The sequence below is a fragment of the Halichoeres trimaculatus genome, unplaced genomic scaffold (assembly GCF_033239565.1).
Source record: "Halichoeres trimaculatus isolate MK-OKI-2021-1 unplaced genomic scaffold, fHalTri1.1 fHalTri1_scaffold_12, whole genome shotgun sequence".
Classification (NCBI taxonomy): domain Eukaryota; kingdom Metazoa; phylum Chordata; class Actinopteri; order Labriformes; family Labridae; genus Halichoeres; species Halichoeres trimaculatus.
In genome coordinates, this window is record NW_027437190.1 from 6902899 (window position 1) to 6920462 (window position 17564).

The following is a 17564-nucleotide window of genomic DNA, read 5'->3' on the forward strand; positions in this document are numbered from 1 at the left end:
AAAACTTTCAAGAAAGCCTCTTTTCCCCTTTTCCTGTTATTATTTTGACATTTAGAGTTTCCAATACTGTTTACAAAAAGTAACTGTGATATGTTTCTGGGATGTAAGTTAAAACTCTGTTTTAATACGAAAGTTACATCAATGTTTGCCAACTACTGGTATATCAATCCAATTCCCCATGTATGTTAGCATTAAGCTAGCACAAGGTTTTCTAATCATTTCTTTGGTACATTAGTTCAATGGTTTTTAAATTTCTTTCAGTGATATACTCCCAGTGAAATGTGTTTTTTTTTTTTTTTTTTTTTTTTTTCTGCCAAGCCCCCCCTAACAAGCTCACAGCAGATTTGGTTGGAAAAAAAGGCATAAAACACAGCACTGTATTATTAGTGTCTATTGGATATAGTATTCAGTTCATGAACTGAAATTTATATTGGATTCAAACATTAACTGAGAAAAATAGTGTTAAAGGAATTTTGCTTGGTTGCTATTTTTTAAATTTACATTTTTGAATCTTGCATACCCCCTGGAGTGCCCTCGGGTACCCCCATTTGAGAGCCACTGCATTAGGAGATGTGTAACATGTTGAATGTATTGAACAGGAATCTCTTGTGAGAGAGTAATGTACCTTGTTTTTTAGCAATGCAACGTAAATGAAAAGCATGATGGACTTGACAAAGAGTTACTGAGCTACTGAGAAGACTACTTAGGGGAGTGGGGATTGAATGGGGTGCAAGCTCCATGTGGTGGACAAATGACAGACATCATTCTGCATGAATCCTACAATGAACAGCAGTTACTGTTTTATGAGAAATTAAGAATACTTTGGCGTTTAATCACCGAAACTCCGGCAAATGATTATTTTGATTAGGCTATAATCAGTCGGGCTCTGGGCTGATGTTGGAATCACTATTCCCAACCTCACTCAGCCAATCACAGCCTTTCCTAATGATGAGGCATTGTATTTTCACACATGTCCACTCTTACCTATCCATGCTACCCACCACTCCACTGTTGTTGTGGAAGCTCCACATTAAGCTCTCTCTATTGGAAGGGGCAGGTTTAAACAACTGAAGTAAGCCAGAGTGAAGTCTTTGTGTAACTTGAAACTTACAGTGAAACTGAGACACAGCACAAACAGATGACTTCTCTGGACCCCACTTGGTGTTTTGCTGAAACATTTGGAAGTGTGTAATTACTGGCTGGACTTGTTGTTTTTTTTTCTAACAGTAGCTTCACCAGAATGTCCAAATAGTTTCCCATGTTCCTCAATTGCCTGCCCCAGACTTCTTTTACTTTCTACTCCCCAACTTTTCCAATTCTGTGTAGCAGTCCCATTTAATGAAGGTAAAAGTGTCAAAAGAATACACACGTGTGTGCAACAGGTACAGGAGGTTAGCCTGGTCTGGTCACATAGCCCTGCTCTGGCTGTTAGGCAAGGAGTATGAAAGTGTGTGGTTTTTGTGGTGTTTGTTGTGTTTTTGGAACCTTCAGGGAGGAAAGCTGAGGCCAGCTGGATCTCAGAATAAAAACCATGGAGGACCTGGTGGTGGGCAGCATATTTACAGCTGTGATACCAAACCACTCCACAAAGGAAACTCTATTTTCAACTCAGCCGGTCAGGAGGCAGCTCACCTGTTTTCTGCTCATGTGAATGTGTTACAAGACTTGCCAAACTCGTGACTGGCACAGTGCAGAGCAGGTCTTAACGGTGTGACACAGCACTCGTGTTGGCCTCACCTGCGATATCACAGCTCAGGTCTCTGCTCGTTCTGATCGAGGAGGGCTGGCCCAGTTTCAAGGCCGCCTGTGTCTTTGTGGTGGCTTGATGGTGCTGTGGAGCTGAGGGGAAGGTATCTACTGTAGATGGCAGTGAATAACGAGAAACAGAGTGTTTCATATTCGCCATCACCATGGTGATAGATGCTTTTGAACCATGCTGGCTGGCTCGCTCTGGAATAAAGAGTCAGTCAGCGGAAGCCCTTGGGCAGAGATGAAGGACAGCAGAGACGTTAAAGAGAGTGAACACGGCCTTGTGACTGCAGCCGCGCAGACACGAGGCTGAGGGCTGCGGCTCAAAGCCCGGCTCCAGGATGGGAGCGTGGCTGATCACTGTCACTGAGAGGACTTCTGGGTCCAGCACATAATACTGCTGCTAAACTGACTCTGCATACTAACTACTGATCCCTGAGACGCCACTCCACCGGAGCACGCCAACTGTTAATGTTTTCTAATCTAAACATGTTTTCCTGCCTGTGCTCCAGGGAGAGTTCATTCTAAGTGTTTGTGATAATGGGTGTTATTAGTTTTTTAAATAATTCAAGCTGCATTAACATCCTGATTGTGCTGCAGCGCAGGGCGGTTTGGGGAGGGGGAGTCTGGCACGGTTCTGTTTTCTGTTTTTCTCCCAGCGTTCAGGTTTAATCAGGAATCTCAACGTGTGAGTGTTTTTTTTTATCAGCGGATGCTGCTGGAGTGCTGTACCTGACTGAAGAAAGGAGGGAGGGAGGGAGGGAGGGGGTGACAGATAAACAGAGCAGTGGGAGGAGAGGGGTTCATTGAATGTTCTGCAGACCTCTCATGTGGTAAGGGGGGATGTTCTCCAGGTTTCACTTTGGAGACCCTAATTTATTGAGCCAGGCTAACAGCTCACAGTGAAAACATTAGCACATATTAACCACGGCCGTGGGTTTTAATTAGGAAGCCGTACAGGTAGATTGAAGGGGAATATGAGCCCCGCAGATGTGTTTTAGGTTTATTAGTTTAGTGTTTGGGGCCTGCGGGGACTATGAAACCGTAATGGTGGACATTAGCTTTAATATTTAACGATGTAAAAAACATGTAATGAAACACACTGAAAAGTGGACTGGAGTTTACTCGATCCCCACTGAAATAAAACACAGATTCATTTAAATTCACTAACACAGATGAATGGCCTGTGGAGCTATCAAAGGGGATGTTAAACAACACGGTTAGATAAATTAAGCACTGAATAAGAATAAAAGCTCACTGAACACTGAGACAAAGTCAACATACATATGGTAAAGACATAAATTAAACACCAGACATGCATGAAGTACAATAACAAACACTGCTGCTGTTGTAGGACAGACATTATGAAGCTAACAATTTTGAACAGCAAATGTGATTTAACAAGTTTCATTTATTGATTTAGTTTTCTGTATTTGGGAGCGCCATGGAGATGTGTCGCACTTTTTTGTTGTATCACCTGTGATCACTAGTCCCCCAGCTTCCCCTGTGGTAGTTCAGCTCAGCCTATGTTAGCATTTTCAACCATGACACTGCTACTTCCCACACTTTTGGTCTCTAAATTATCTGTCTTACTGAAAAAAAAAAACAAAAAAAAAAAAAACATAAAGCCAAAAAAATAACTTTGTGGTAGATTTATTTATTATAAACTGTGAGCATTACAAAGTGAAAGCGCATGATTAAAGCACAGCAGTGGTTTGTGCCGAGGCTCAATAAAAAAGTCAGTTCTTAAGAGAGGTGATGATTTTGACCCTGGTAATTTGGGGTTATATTGTTTCTATGTGCAAAGTACAATAATGCAAGCATCACAAATATAACTAGAATGTTTGGAAAGCTGTAATTAAAAAAAAAATGTTAACCAGCATTTTGGACATTTCTTAAAAACATAAAAAAGAAAACTTAAAGGGGCTACGAGGAGTTTCTAAGTGACACATGATGAAATAAGTTTATCAGCGCCAATATTACAGGTTATTTTGAAATGTAGAATCATGATAATGTTTATTCCAACCTACAGTCAGCAGTTATTCTGCAGTGGTCTGTTCAAACTTGAGAGTCTATCAATGAAATGAAGAGTGAGGTTACGTTAGCTCTGATTGGTAGATGACTGGCAGAACATAACCAGGATTCACTAATGTTACACATTACAGACATGTCTTAGAGCAGTGTTTCCCAACCCTGGTCCTGGAGGACCCCTGCCCTGCATGTTTTAGATGTTACCCGACTCCAATACACTACAAATGAATGGCTCGTTATCAAGCTCTGCTCAAGCCTGATAACGAGCCATTCATTTGAATCAGGTGTGCTGGGGTAACATTGAAAACATGCAGGGCAGGGGGTCCTCCGGGACCAAGATTAGAAAACACTGTCTTCGAGCACCGGGCTGCCAGCTGAGCTAAACATAGACGACCATTAAACTACAGTACAATCATACAGTGATTGTTTGTTATCACGTTTCAAACCATATTGATACCTAACTGTACTGATAAGTCCCTTACCATGGGTAAGGGACCTTGTTTCCAGTAAAAAGTCATTTGAACACAGAAAATTTGTTTCCATCCGATCTCCATTAAATTCCACAACAAACATGCCTTGTAAAAGTTACGTCTTCACAACGGTGTGTGTGAGACTCAGAGCCAGAAGGTGGCGAGGCACTCTGATTAAAACAGATCTTCCTCATAACGTCTTTAATATTTCATGGAGAGGTTAATCATTTTGACCTCAATTGTTCTGTCAGGGCTGATCTCTGAAAGATTTACTGCAGCTGCCACAATCCCCTAACAACGGATTTCCTTAGAAACTTAACGCACAGATACATTATTGCATTATTGCATAGTGCATTATTAGTCTTGGAGTTTTCGTCTGTTGTTATCATGTGCTTATATGCTGAGGTGTTTTTTTCTTGATCTCAAACTACACCCCCTGCTGGGGAATAGTCTGGAATTTACTTTAGTTTTTTCCTTCTCTTCTCCCAAAGTCGTTATTTCATATCTATTGCAAAGGGGTGCTGGGCAGCTGGCAGCTCCTAGGTTAATCCCAAATCCTGTCTGTTTTCCCATGTCTAAGTTTGTCTTTTTATGTCTTGGAAGGGATGTAACCGACATGAAATTTCCCCTCAGGGATCAATAAAGTCAGTGTGGCACTTTTTGTATTTATGTTGATTTGCATAGAAAAGGGTCACTCCTTTACTTTACCGATCGGGCTGACTGAGAAGACTGAACACAAGCATCCACATACAAAGACATTATATCCTGCAGTGATATTTTTGGCAAATTTAGCCCGTATTGTGCATTTTGTGGTCGACACGTTCTTTTTTTCTCCCTTGTGTAGGTTCAAAAGCTATACAGTCATGTTTTTATTCATGCCTGTTGAGCTATCTGTCTTTGAAATGCACTGGAAGCTATTGGCTTTGATAAAAACTCAACAAATTCCACTGAAACATCTGATGTGAGAGTGATTACACCTCAGTTAAGAATGGTCTACCCCTAAGGCTCAATTGGCAGATGACCAAAGGGTGAAACTTGATGTGTCATTGCTACAAGTGACTGTTTGTACGAGGTCAGTTTAAGAAAAGATCAAACCTTGAAAAAGCTGGTGTGATTTTTATGGTTGTCTTCTGTTAGCCTGTTAGCTTTGTTGACGCCATATACCTTTGCAGGATTTTTGTTGTGTGATGGGTTTGAGAAACTAATAATGACTATTGAATTTTACCTCTTAAAAATATGAGTTTAAATCTGTTTCTGACGTGAACTGATAGTTTGGGTGATCAGAAGACTCACTCTTTGTCCTCCCCTCCATGTCCTCATGTTGCCTTCTCGCTCTGACCTCATGTGTTTTGATCCTTCAGGCTCTCCGTACAGAGATAAGATCACTATTGCCATCCTGCAGCTTCAGGAGGAAGGGAAGCTGCACATGATGAAGGAGAAATGGTGGCGAGGAAACGGCTGCCCTGAGGAGGAGAGTAAGGAGGCCAGCGCCCTCGGGGTGCAGAACATCGGAGGGATCTTCATCGTCCTGGCTGCTGGACTCGTCCTCTCAGTGTTTGTGGCCGTGGGAGAGTTCCTCTACAAGTCCAAACAGAACGCACAACTGGAAAAGGTAAGGCGTCTTTTTGCCAGTCATTTCTTCATTGTTGTAAACAATGATAGCAGAATTTCTTACCATATCTCATGGCGAATAAATCGTTAAGTGCTAAGAAAATGAAACAAAATATATGCTAAATATTTTTATATTTCTATCATATGCAATATATACATATAATTCAAATAAATCAACTGTTTGCCAATTAGCAGGAAGATAAGGGTTGGTTTCTTTGCATTTATTCACTTAGGCCCAATGGCGACAACGAGATAAGAAACGTGAGGAATTCTGCTGTCACCATGGATCCAAGCTAGACTATAACCACCATCTCAAATGACCTCAAGAAAAACTCCAGAAACTGTTTTTTTTATTGTTATCTAAATGATCTAAAACTTCCAAAACCCACTGAGCTGTTTGTTTGTTGTTTTCCTGACACTCCTGAGGGAATGGGAGCACAAAGAGCAGTTTAATAAAGCGTTTGGAGTGCTGGCAGTAACACACAGCTGCATCACAGGCACATGGATTGCTAATGTTCGCCCTGCTGCATGACCCACCTCCTCAACAGCCACTAACTAACACACCACCCCCTCCCCCCTCCTGCCGTCCCATTTCCACTCTGCAAACCACCATCCTGCTTTCTACTGTAACTACTCACTGTTCATATCTGTGGCCTTTAGTCCACTCAGAGCTTTTCTACATTTGTGTAATGACACACCTAAAGATTGTGTCGTTTGACTGGAGCTTCACTGCAAACATCCTGACACTGATGTTGATCTTATGACCTGCACCACCTGAGGAATACTTCAGGCAGCTGGAAAATCATCAAACATGAAGGGAAAGGTACATTTGAACCGTGGATGACCTTTGTAAGCATTTGCCCAGGATTGATGAAGTTTACTCAAAGCTCAAACACAAGACGTAGACATGTCTTTGTGGCCTCGGTTCAATGCACCAATGGTCTTAAACCTGCAGTTTCTCAGCTGACCTGTAGGAGGTGACTCCAAAGCTTACAAATAAGTAGGGGTGTTTTTCAATCAACAGTAATCTCACTTGAATTCTAAAATAAGTTAATACTTTCCTGATGAGTTCATGGTCTCTGTCTCTAGTTTTAAGCCTTCTTCATTTCAGTGTGTCGGTCTCTTTGTGAATTATCTTCTCAATAAGGAGAAAATGGATCAAAACACAAGAAAAGACTCTGTTTACTACTGCAGTTTATGATTTTGAACCACTACGACTTCCCTTGAGTTATTTTTAAAACCTTTAAAGGCTGTGAGGAGTTTCTAAATGATCTTGCAAAAAGTATCCCCTCTAAATATATGCCTGATTATAATCCACACTTTAAAATGAGATTATCAGCGCCAATATAACAGGTTGAAGGTTGTTTCAAATTGCCTCCCATTTAGGTCGGACAGAACCAGATTCATTTACGGCACGTCTAGTACCTATGACGACACAACGCTAGCTGATGAAGTTAAGAGGTGAGAAGAGAGATCTGTGTTTTTCTCTGCAGAAAAAGGACAGAAGAGCAAGAGAAAGCTGAACAGGAGAGTGATACAGCCCAAGCTATAGGCCAAAACACAAGCTAAAGGCTAACACAGGGGCTAAGCTATGTGTGCTAGTGTTCACTCCAACCCACAGTCAGCAGTTATTCTGCAGTGGTCTGTTCAAACTTGAGAGTCTATCAATAAAATGAAGAGTGAGGTTACGTTAGCTCTGATTGGTAGATGACTGGCAGGACATAACCAGGATTCATTAATGTTACACATTACAGACATGTCTTAGAGCACTGTACTGTCAGCTGTGCTAAATATAGACCGCTACTAAACTACAAACAAACTGACCATTGTCATGTAAGCCTACAGATATATTGGAGCACCGAGCTGCCGATAGCACTACATATAGCCGGCTACTAAGACGTTTGCTTGTTGACACATTTTAAACCGTAGGGCTACTTAACTGTACTGATAAATACCTTACCTTGGCACGTTGTGTCCAGTAAAAAGTTGTCTTGAACAAAGAAAACTTGTTTTGATCCAATCACCATTTAGTTTTAAGACAAAAACACATGCCTCGCTAAAAGTTATTGCAACAGTGTGCAGAGACTCTGGGCCAGAAGGTGGCGAGGCAGTCCAATTAAAACAGATGCTCCTCATTGCATCTTTAATGGAAAATAATAAGTCACTATTAAATCCATACCTAGAATACAGTCTGAACTTTGTGCAAAGGGGTAAAAACCACCGATATGGATTATTTTGAAATGTAAGCAGCCACAGGGAGGGAGCCAGATGACACACTGTAAAGAAGGCTACAAGTTCTCTTCAACCCATATTCCTGTGGTTAAAAGCACGTATGATTTCAGTCAAAAGTTTTGGGAACAGTTTTCACTAAAGTCATTTTTCAGGTAAGGAATAACTTTGCAACTAATTGGAATTCATCTGATCACTCTTCACAATCTAGAGTTCATACAAATTACCACCAGAAGGACTGAGGCAGCAAACTTTATGAAAACTAAAACTTGTGCCATTCTGTTCATCATCCACTGGTTTCTTGCTCGCCCAAATGAACTGCCCTCTGAAACCAGAGGGAACCATTTTTTTAGGAGAAGGTGGAGCTGGAGGCGCGCTCAAGGTTAGCAAAGAGGAAATTGCCTCGGTGGCATGGTGGCAGACTGCAGGTTTTTCAGGATAAAAAACCTGAGAGCTCTTTAGACATAGTAGACTGACCTCCTATTCATCAGAGTCTCAAGTGAGTGAATGAAATGGACAACATAACCTAAGTTAATTGGTCTTCTCATCACTACCGCCTGCTGTAACCCTCGCTGGGAAAAATCAAACAATAGCTCAATCTCTGTAAGAAAACTGAATAAGTGATAAACACTGAATGAGCTCTGGTAAGTTCAGTATGCCTTCTACTTCCTACAAAGATATCAGCAATCTTTGGACGGATTTTTTTTTTTTTTTTTTTACATAGACCAGAGGAACAGACTATCAGGTCAAACAAGGTGGGGAGGTTAACGCAACAATGCCCCAAAATGTGAAGCTTCACGATTCATATTGACAGGTGTGATTTGTCAAAACTCAAGCAGACAACATCAAGTGGACACTCAGAACTGCAGTTTTATGCACTTAGGTACTGATCTAAGTTTTTCATACTAGCGCTTGTCACTTGAGTTTAATTTACAACAAAACAAGATTTACTGCAGGGCGTGGTTAACCTGGAACTGATCAGTTTATCCAGGGCAGCCTTGGAATGTATGCATCTCATCAACAAAAAAATTAACTTCTTAACAATTAATCACAACAAGCTCAATAAATTACTGAAATTTGTTATTTTTGTGTTCTTGAAATGCTGTTCATATGTTGTGTTAGAGCTGAAGTGCAGCCATTCACCACTAGCTGGGGCTGCAGCTCCAGTTAAAGGCTACTGCCGTATTGTGCTCTATGGTCAGTATGTTGACATGGGAAATAGAGATAGTTATATGTAGGCTTGTCTGGTTAAAGTGACATATAACCAGTCTGTCAGAGTGATAAGTAACCAGCAGAGGTATGTGGAAGTGATCCAGCAAAGAGAACCATAGGCTGGTGGTGCTAGCTCTGCTAATGTTAGCCACACTTTCAGCCAACCTGCTGACCCTGTGATCCTGAGTTTAAATAAATTGTGTTAAATCAGATGTTCACAGTCACTGCTATGTAAAAATTTAAATGCACTTTTGAAAAATGTATATAGGTTCAAAACATTCCTTGTAGCCATGCATGTTATTACTTTTCTATTTATTTATAAAACACTTTTCATACAAAATAAAATGCAGTTCAATGTGTTTCATAGTGATCAAACAATAATTCATAGAACACATACAGTATAAGGAAAATAAAACAATAATAATGGCAAATTAACATAATTTAAAAGAGATTTTACTGTAGACTTATGTACAAGTTCAAAATATATCTATTAAATGCAGTTTAAAAGTTAATTATAACAAAAAGCTAAAAATAATACATAGAAATAAGATTGTAAATAGTAAAAATAAATGAAATGAAATTGTTTCTAAGATAATACAATAGATTATTAAAAAAAAATAGATAAATTAGATGAATAATAGATCAATTATAAAGCCCCATATGAAAGTCAGACTGAACAGATGGGTCTCACGTTTAAAATTGTCAGTGTTTGTTGTTCCTCTCAGATTCTCCAGCAGGCTGTTCCATAGTTTCGGAGCACATTGGCTAAAAGCAGCAACACCTGAAGTTTTAGTTCTAATCTGTGGAACAGCCAAAAGAGAGGAGCCTGAGGATCTACCTGGTTCATAAACTGAAAGAATCTCCAAGATGTAGTCTGATGCCAGGCCAGGTAGTGCTATAAAAACCAATAGAATTATGTTGAAACCAGTTTAAAAACTAACAGGCAGCTAGAAAGACTCTGTAAAGACTCTGCTGATGCTTTCTGAGTTAATTTCAGCTGATGAACAGGATTCTTTGGAAGACCAGAAAGAAGAGGGGAAACAGCCTCACCTCAGAAATGTCTGAACTGTTTCTTTTGACACATCACATCATCTAATTGATGAACTGTAAATGTATATAAAAAGCCCAAACCTGTCCTGGGAAATCAATGGTTTTGTAAATGTAAATCGATTGTATATGAAAGATAGTTTTTGAATGTATTATATATATTTGTCACAAAGTGATTCAGCGAAGAAGAATATGTGTCTGACACCATAGAAATAGTCTTTCAATGAAGCTAGTATGTAGAGATTTTTTTAAAACAAATTACAGAGTTACTTTATTAATACTGTTATTATTATTTTTTGTGAGAAACTTTTGTCGGATCAAAAAATTATATTTAATAGGTTGGAGCACCAGGTAGCATAAAGTATAAAAGAAGCTTTTATATTAAGTTTTTCATGGATAAAGAAATGTTTTTGATGAGGAAATAATAACTGGCAAAACACAATTTACACAAAGAATGATATAATCAAAATCAAACATGTGTCATACACATAAAGCTATTAAGATATTACTTGTATTGTCACTCTGAGGGAACTGTGCGTTCAATCTTGGATAAAATAAAGAGTTCAAAATTGGTCCCAAAAGTTGAAAAGCTAGTTTTAAACTGATGAATTACCCAGTGATGGATGTAAAAGGCAGCACAAAAGCTTTAACTAAGTTTGGAAGGTGCTGTTTGCCCATAAAGACAAAGGCTCTTATGACAGGAAAAAACAAAAATGAACTTATTTTTATACTCTGTAAACTAATTTCAGTGTTGGATTTTAGTGATTTAACTGTCTCAAGGTTGGTGCCACAACCTGTATTGATATCACATGTGCTACAAACCTGTAAATAAATGCACTGAAACATCTCAAGTACATGAAAACACAGGAATAAACAGCTAAAACACACACACTAACACACACGTTAAGAGGCTCTGTGGGTAAATGTGTTAAAAGCAAAGCAGACAAATTCTAATGCATTACACAGTAAAGGCCGTAGTTAACAGGGTTACTAATGTAACTCTGTTATGATAACATTATCCTGCTAAAATATGTTGATGACTTGCTCTTACACTGCCGCAGAGACAGCTTACACAACAACCAACGACTGTACGACAAGTGACAACGAGCAAGCAAACATCTCCCAGGAGAAAAATTTATGTAAAGCAGGTTTTATTTTGCAGTCTGCGAGAGCAAGCAATTTAATCTATGCATGGAGGCAGGAGAATGTATCAGGCAACATAAGCTTATGAAAAAAGGAACCCATATATTTTCAAAGACGGGAGACGGATGCATCAGTGGATGGAAAAAAAAAAAAAAAAAAAAAAAAAACATAATTGCACACCACGTCTCATACAGAGATTAAAGTATTACTGGCAGCGATTAAAAGTAATAAGTTTTTTCTTTCACAACATTCTTATAAAATGTAGAGTTGTAAATTTTTGACATTTTCAAAAAAAATATATAGCAGTTTGTTTATGTTGTTGGTATTGTTTTTAGAATTACAACCAATATCTCAGAGGTTTAGAGCAATATTCTTGGGATGTTACCAAGAAAGATGTTTTCTACAAGGTTGAAAAATTAAATCTCTCTAAGGTTTGTTTGGAATATTTTAAAGGGAATCAAAAATCTAACAAAACAAAAAGTTGAAAGACGAGAATGAGAGTCACACCAAGGATGATTAAGAGAATAAAACAAGAGAGGCCAAGTGGATTAAAAAAGCACAACGATCACAACCAAATTGTGTTTGTAAGCAACTCTATCACAACCACAGTGCAAGATTGACGTCTTCTTGAAAGTAGTCGTTTGCAGACTTATGATGTAGTCAGTGATCAGCCTTAATGTGACAAGATCTGAGCGGCACTTGGCGCAATGCGAGTCCCAGAGTCAAACTTCAGTAGTGACAAGTGAAACCAACGTGGAAGTGCCTAAAACTGCAGTTCTTTGAGTTTCCAATTGAGGCTGTGTGCAGAAATAGTGTTAATCATATACACCAGGTCAAAGGAAACAATTTCTACAGGAGAAATAAACATGGTACAAAAAATATCTCGGATCTTGGTAGTCAATTTTTCTATCTGCAAAACATCAAAATGTATTATTTTTATATATAACTTATTTTCAAAGCTATCAAATTATGAGCTTTACCAATATATGGGCATGGCTGAACTGAGTTACAGGCAAGAGGCTAAAGGTGGGCGATGTCACCAAGACTACATACATATGTCCTACAGCTTACATTCAAGGCACATGTTGCAAAAAAAAAAAAAAAAATGTTAAAGGGAAGTGCAGATCTTTGGAAATTTTGGGTGCCGTGGTGCTGATTTTGTGTCTGCAAAGGTCTTTATTTCACCTGATGTGTGCCCTGACTGCAGGACCCTGTATACAGTAACCTCCAGGGCTTCTTAAGTCACTCAGAAGTGATCATTTCGATCGTGTGCAAAACAAGTTATTATCTTTGATGCACACAAGGGAATTCACATGCGCATCAAAAATACTGTTTACAGACAAGTAAAGCTGTGTGTGATCATTCTCTCTTGCCACGTGTAATTAACCAGACATGAAAATTCACTGGCTCCACCACAGCCACATTTGGTGTAGTGATTAACTAATGTAGTGCTGACATGAAAAGAAACAATTTAACTGACTAAATAAAAAAACAAAACCCATAAACAAACACCCCTCTCAGTACACAAAAATGTCAGTCTAAGTAAAATGCTAAGATAAATACGTCATGAGTAGTCAAAATATCAAATCAATGCCAAATAATTGCATCCAATTACAGATAATTGCATCTGAAGCTAAGTGGAACCATTCCACTGGTGTATAAGCACAGGTTATTATCTCATGCACACAAAATGAAATTATCACCTTCTGCTCTCTGAGGTAAATTAGTAGGGGATAAACCTTTGGCGTCAGGGCTATCCAGGTTCATTCTGTGGTGCACAGGGCAGCCATATTGTCTGGGGTGCCTTGCATGTACGCAGTGACATAATGTAGCCATGGCATAAGGCAATTAGCCTATTACTGCAGCTGTACATTATATGATGCTCCAGGGGCTCATCATGCGCTGCTGGTAGCTTCAATGCCAGGGGTACTTAGTGTGGATGTGGTGTAATGTACCTGGACAATGTGCAGCCGTAGTGGCCTTTTCAGCCTGGGGAACATTATGTTAATGCCATTTTCACAGAATGTAGCACTGACAATAATGCAACCAGTGATGCATTGGTGCTGCTCTGGCGTCCTGTCACAGTTAATACACCGTGAGTTAAAAAGGTAAGACATATAAGGCTCCAAGGGTACATAATGTAGCACATGCATTATTGCCTGGGGTACTTTGTGTGCATGCAGATGTAAAAAAAAATATACACCAAGGTAACACATCAGCTACAGAACCTGTGTTTCTGTACACAACCTGCTGCACCGTGAATGTAAGTGAATACATATTTGAAGAGGTCAACATTGAGCAAACTTAGGCGGCTTAACACACTTCCAGCACCAACTCATTAAAGATTTCCAACTTTATACCCTTTATCAGTCCCAGACTTGGTCTTATCAAATTTATCAACTGTGCTGATGTGATGTCTGTTTTTAAAAGAGCATTTTCAATCTCAGTCAGTAATGTTTACATGTATGTGGCAGTCTAACTGGGGTCATAGGTCGATCGTAGAAGAGACAATCAGACTTCTGGCCAACATCTCTCTCCACTATGATAGACAGTGCTGCGTCCTTTTTTTGACCAGCCACACTTCGTACTTATCAGACTAGCTTGAACAGATAATTGTTTTGTGTTTTTCACCCATCCGTGAACTTTAGAATGTTTAGTTCCTTGAACTGGGTTAAAAGGAAGGTTGTTTCCTCCTCGCAACAAAAACAAGACTTGTTCCTCTTTTTGGCCTGGTGTTTGTTTGTTGTATTGGAACACAGTGACCCTATTTATCATGGTCCTCTACTTTCCCTTCTTTTGCTCCCCCTGAACGCTCAGCCGTACAGAGACCTGCCGAATCCAACTGCAGTCCGATAGCAATCACATTATATACTTGTGTCGATCAAGCAATGCTTAATCTGTTACCGGTCTGACTAAGCTCATAGTCTGATGTCTTAAGCTGCATGTAAACATACTGACTGAGTTTCTCTTGACTAAATTATTATTACTATTTTTTTAATCTCTTGTGAGCTATTTTGACATACACACTAATGTCCCTGCAGTAGAAACAACACAGCATACAGATGTGGATGGTTTGGTCAACCAACTTGGCTTTAACACTGTCCCTGTTGTCCCCTCTGCTGAGTTGACTTCATATCACTTCCCCTCTGCCTGTGCAAACTCAACTTGTATCAGTGTCATGTGCAGTAGCCCTCATGCTAATGTGTGTGCATGGTTTAAACTAGGGCTGGGCAACGATTAAAACTTTTAATTGTAATTAATCACATGATTTCCCTGATTAATCATAATTAATCGCATTGTGAAAGTGCCATAACATCTGTCATGCAAACACTAAATCAGTACTTGTTGTACAGTAATAGTTAAATCACATATTTAGTGCAAATCAAATTTACAAAATGTAAATACAAAATTAAAGCTTATTGCCACTGTCAGGGCATTAAAGTGATACTCGGGGATGGAACAAGTTGGGTCCTATCACAAGGTTTAGGGCAGAAATTACCCCTACAGCAGTGTTTTTGTGCAGCAGAAGCCCAGGGCGCTCACACCAAACACCCCCTCCCTGCTCCTCTGCCGGTTCCCTCTGCACTCAGACGGGGCCATATTTTACTTGACCAAAAACACAAATTAACAGACTCCCACCGAAAAAATCTCATATCAGTCTGCATTCACGCTTTATTTAGAGACCTTTCAGCGCGGTACTTTCACACAAAAACACCGCTAAATAAAGCTCTAGTTCTCATCGTGTCTCTTCGTCCTGGCAGACTTCCTGCGTTTGTTTATATCTGGCATGCTGTGCGTGCGGACTGATACACTAAGCGGCGAACGCCTTTAAGTTCCGTGGGGTTGCCCCTCTTCTCCATGCTTGTTTTGGTTACTCATCGTGTTTTTCCGCCAATTTCACTTCAGGTTCCACCGCGGTCAGCAACAGACATTTACAAAATAAAAGCACATGAGCAACATGTACTAATGTGCGATAAAATATTCAACAGCGTTAATAGATTGACAGGTTAACGCGAAAATAACGCGCTAACTTGCCCAGCACTAGTTTAAACCAAATGTATCTCAAGCTTTAGACTGTCAAGTGGAAAAATAAGTAGTCAGAGTTGATGTGTTCTTTTTAATCCAATCTGATAATGAAACTCTATTTTGAAGCTTTAAGGCCAGATTTATGGACAGGGCCAGCTTAAAACCGAGATTCAAGAGAGGGTGAGATTACAATGTTGTGTCACAACCCTGAATCTTGCAAACCACTACACCATTATTTGGTCAAACTGGTATAGTTCAGAAGGTGGACACTGTTCTGGGTTAGGAAGACTTACAACTAAAAACTGAGACCATGAACTCTTCAGGAAAATATTAAGCTGGGTGAATAAATCAAGTGAGAAGATGACCTGTATAAAGGTTGTTTGATAAAGTAAAGTTCATTTATAAATACAGTTGAGCTGCCCATTGCTCTCTATTGGAAAACACACAAGCTTGAGGCACTTCTTTATGGGCTTCAGTTTGAAACCCACATGCTAGACTAGTGGTTTCCAAAGAGGGGGTATGAACCCCTGGGGAGTTGAACAAGGCCTTCCAAACTCAAAATCGATCAAAAATTGCATAAGCCCCATCTTTTATTATAAAAATCTATTAAAAATAAAGCTCACAAGTAATGAAAACCATTCATTTAGGGGTGGCAACTACATTTAGGAAAGACAGTGATAAGTGTGCAAAGGTTGTCTATTTTATTTGCCCGTCAAAAAAAAAATCTTTCTTGTTGTTTTTTTGACTTGGTTTATAAGCATATTCCCTCAACATGAGGTCAATGGCCCTCATACAGCTACTTCGGGAGATGTGGGCTGTAATAACAGTGGTACATTAGGGGCTTTTTTCCTGTCACTGTAGATTACATACCTTTATTGCATTAGAAAGAATCTCAGTTATGTGGAGCAAAGCAAACAAGGAAACATAATCTAGTATAGACTGCAAAAGTGACTTGCATGGGTATTTTCTTGGGTTGGTGCTGGCAGGTTTTGATCAACGGTGTTCCAGATAAAACTCCTTCCTTTGATTTGCGACAGAAGTTTTAGATCACAAAAAAATCTGATTAAGTTCACTTTTTTCTGAAAGAGCATTCCCTTTGAGTGCATCCACCGTTTGTTACCAATCCTTGAGGAAAAAAAAGTTTATTTTCTACCTCTGTAACGAGCAGGTATGCCAGGATATAATGGAGCATTTACAGTAAGATAAGACATCCACAGCAGCACTGCTCCACCACCACCATTAATCCCTAAACGAGGTTATTCATCTTTTCACACCAGCTACATAAAGACAGCTGTGATGAATAGTCCAGACCAGGCAAAGAGCAGATACTTCAACAATTTATTTACATAGGCAAGGCTCCTGTATTCAAATTACCGTAAAGCACAACACTTTGAACCTTGGATTGACATTGAATTGCACTCCTCATCTTAAAGCACAAATGCATCACTGTCACACTTTAAGCACTCTGTGGTCTTACCTGTGATTGGAGCACGAAAAATTCAAGAATTTACAAACTGTTTTTCAGCTTGAGAATGCACATGATGATTGACTTTGAAGATAAAATACAAAATAACTATCACAGCATAAAATAGGTTTATGTGTGAGACACTTATTTACTCTTAAAGGTTGTTTTGATGCTTCCATATCAAGTGTGGTGACTGAAAAAGTATTGAGACCACGTTGGAATACCAAAGCCTCCTACTGAAAGCTCAACAACTTAAATTCTTTAAGGGGGGTTATCAGCCATTTGAAGTTTAGTTTCTGATAAAGTGGTTCTCCAGACTCTGCAGGGGGTCAAAACTGTCCTTAATCACTTTCACTTTGATGTTGCCCACAACTCAATCTGCAGGTTTTTGCTTACAGTGCCAAATATTCAGTTTCTACAACAGGCTATTCAAAGAAGTGGAGGAAGCCACACTGACATCACAAATTGGCTGGTGGACAACTGTTTTGGTATTTTTGGTTTCTTGGGGTCTAAAGGTGGTATATTTGGGAAAAAAGTAAAGAACAGGTGTCAGTACACCTTTACCCTTGTCGCCCTGGAAA

General features: G+C 39.4%; 1 protein-coding gene across 2 annotated transcripts in view; it reads left to right on the forward strand.

Moving 5' to 3' along the window:
- Window positions 1-17564, forward strand: part of grik2 (glutamate receptor, ionotropic, kainate 2) — a 425745-nt gene that overhangs the window by 382312 nt on the left and 25869 nt on the right. The window contains exons 16-17 of one of the 2 annotated variants that reach the window (XM_074682842.1): window positions 5612-5862; window positions 6095-6122. In XM_074682842.1, coding sequence (XP_074538943.1) covers window positions 5612-5862; window positions 6095-6122 — 279 coding nt within the window. The remainder of the gene's footprint in view (window positions 1-5611; window positions 5863-6094; window positions 6123-17564) is intronic. The other variant, XM_074682843.1, reaches the window with a different exon arrangement.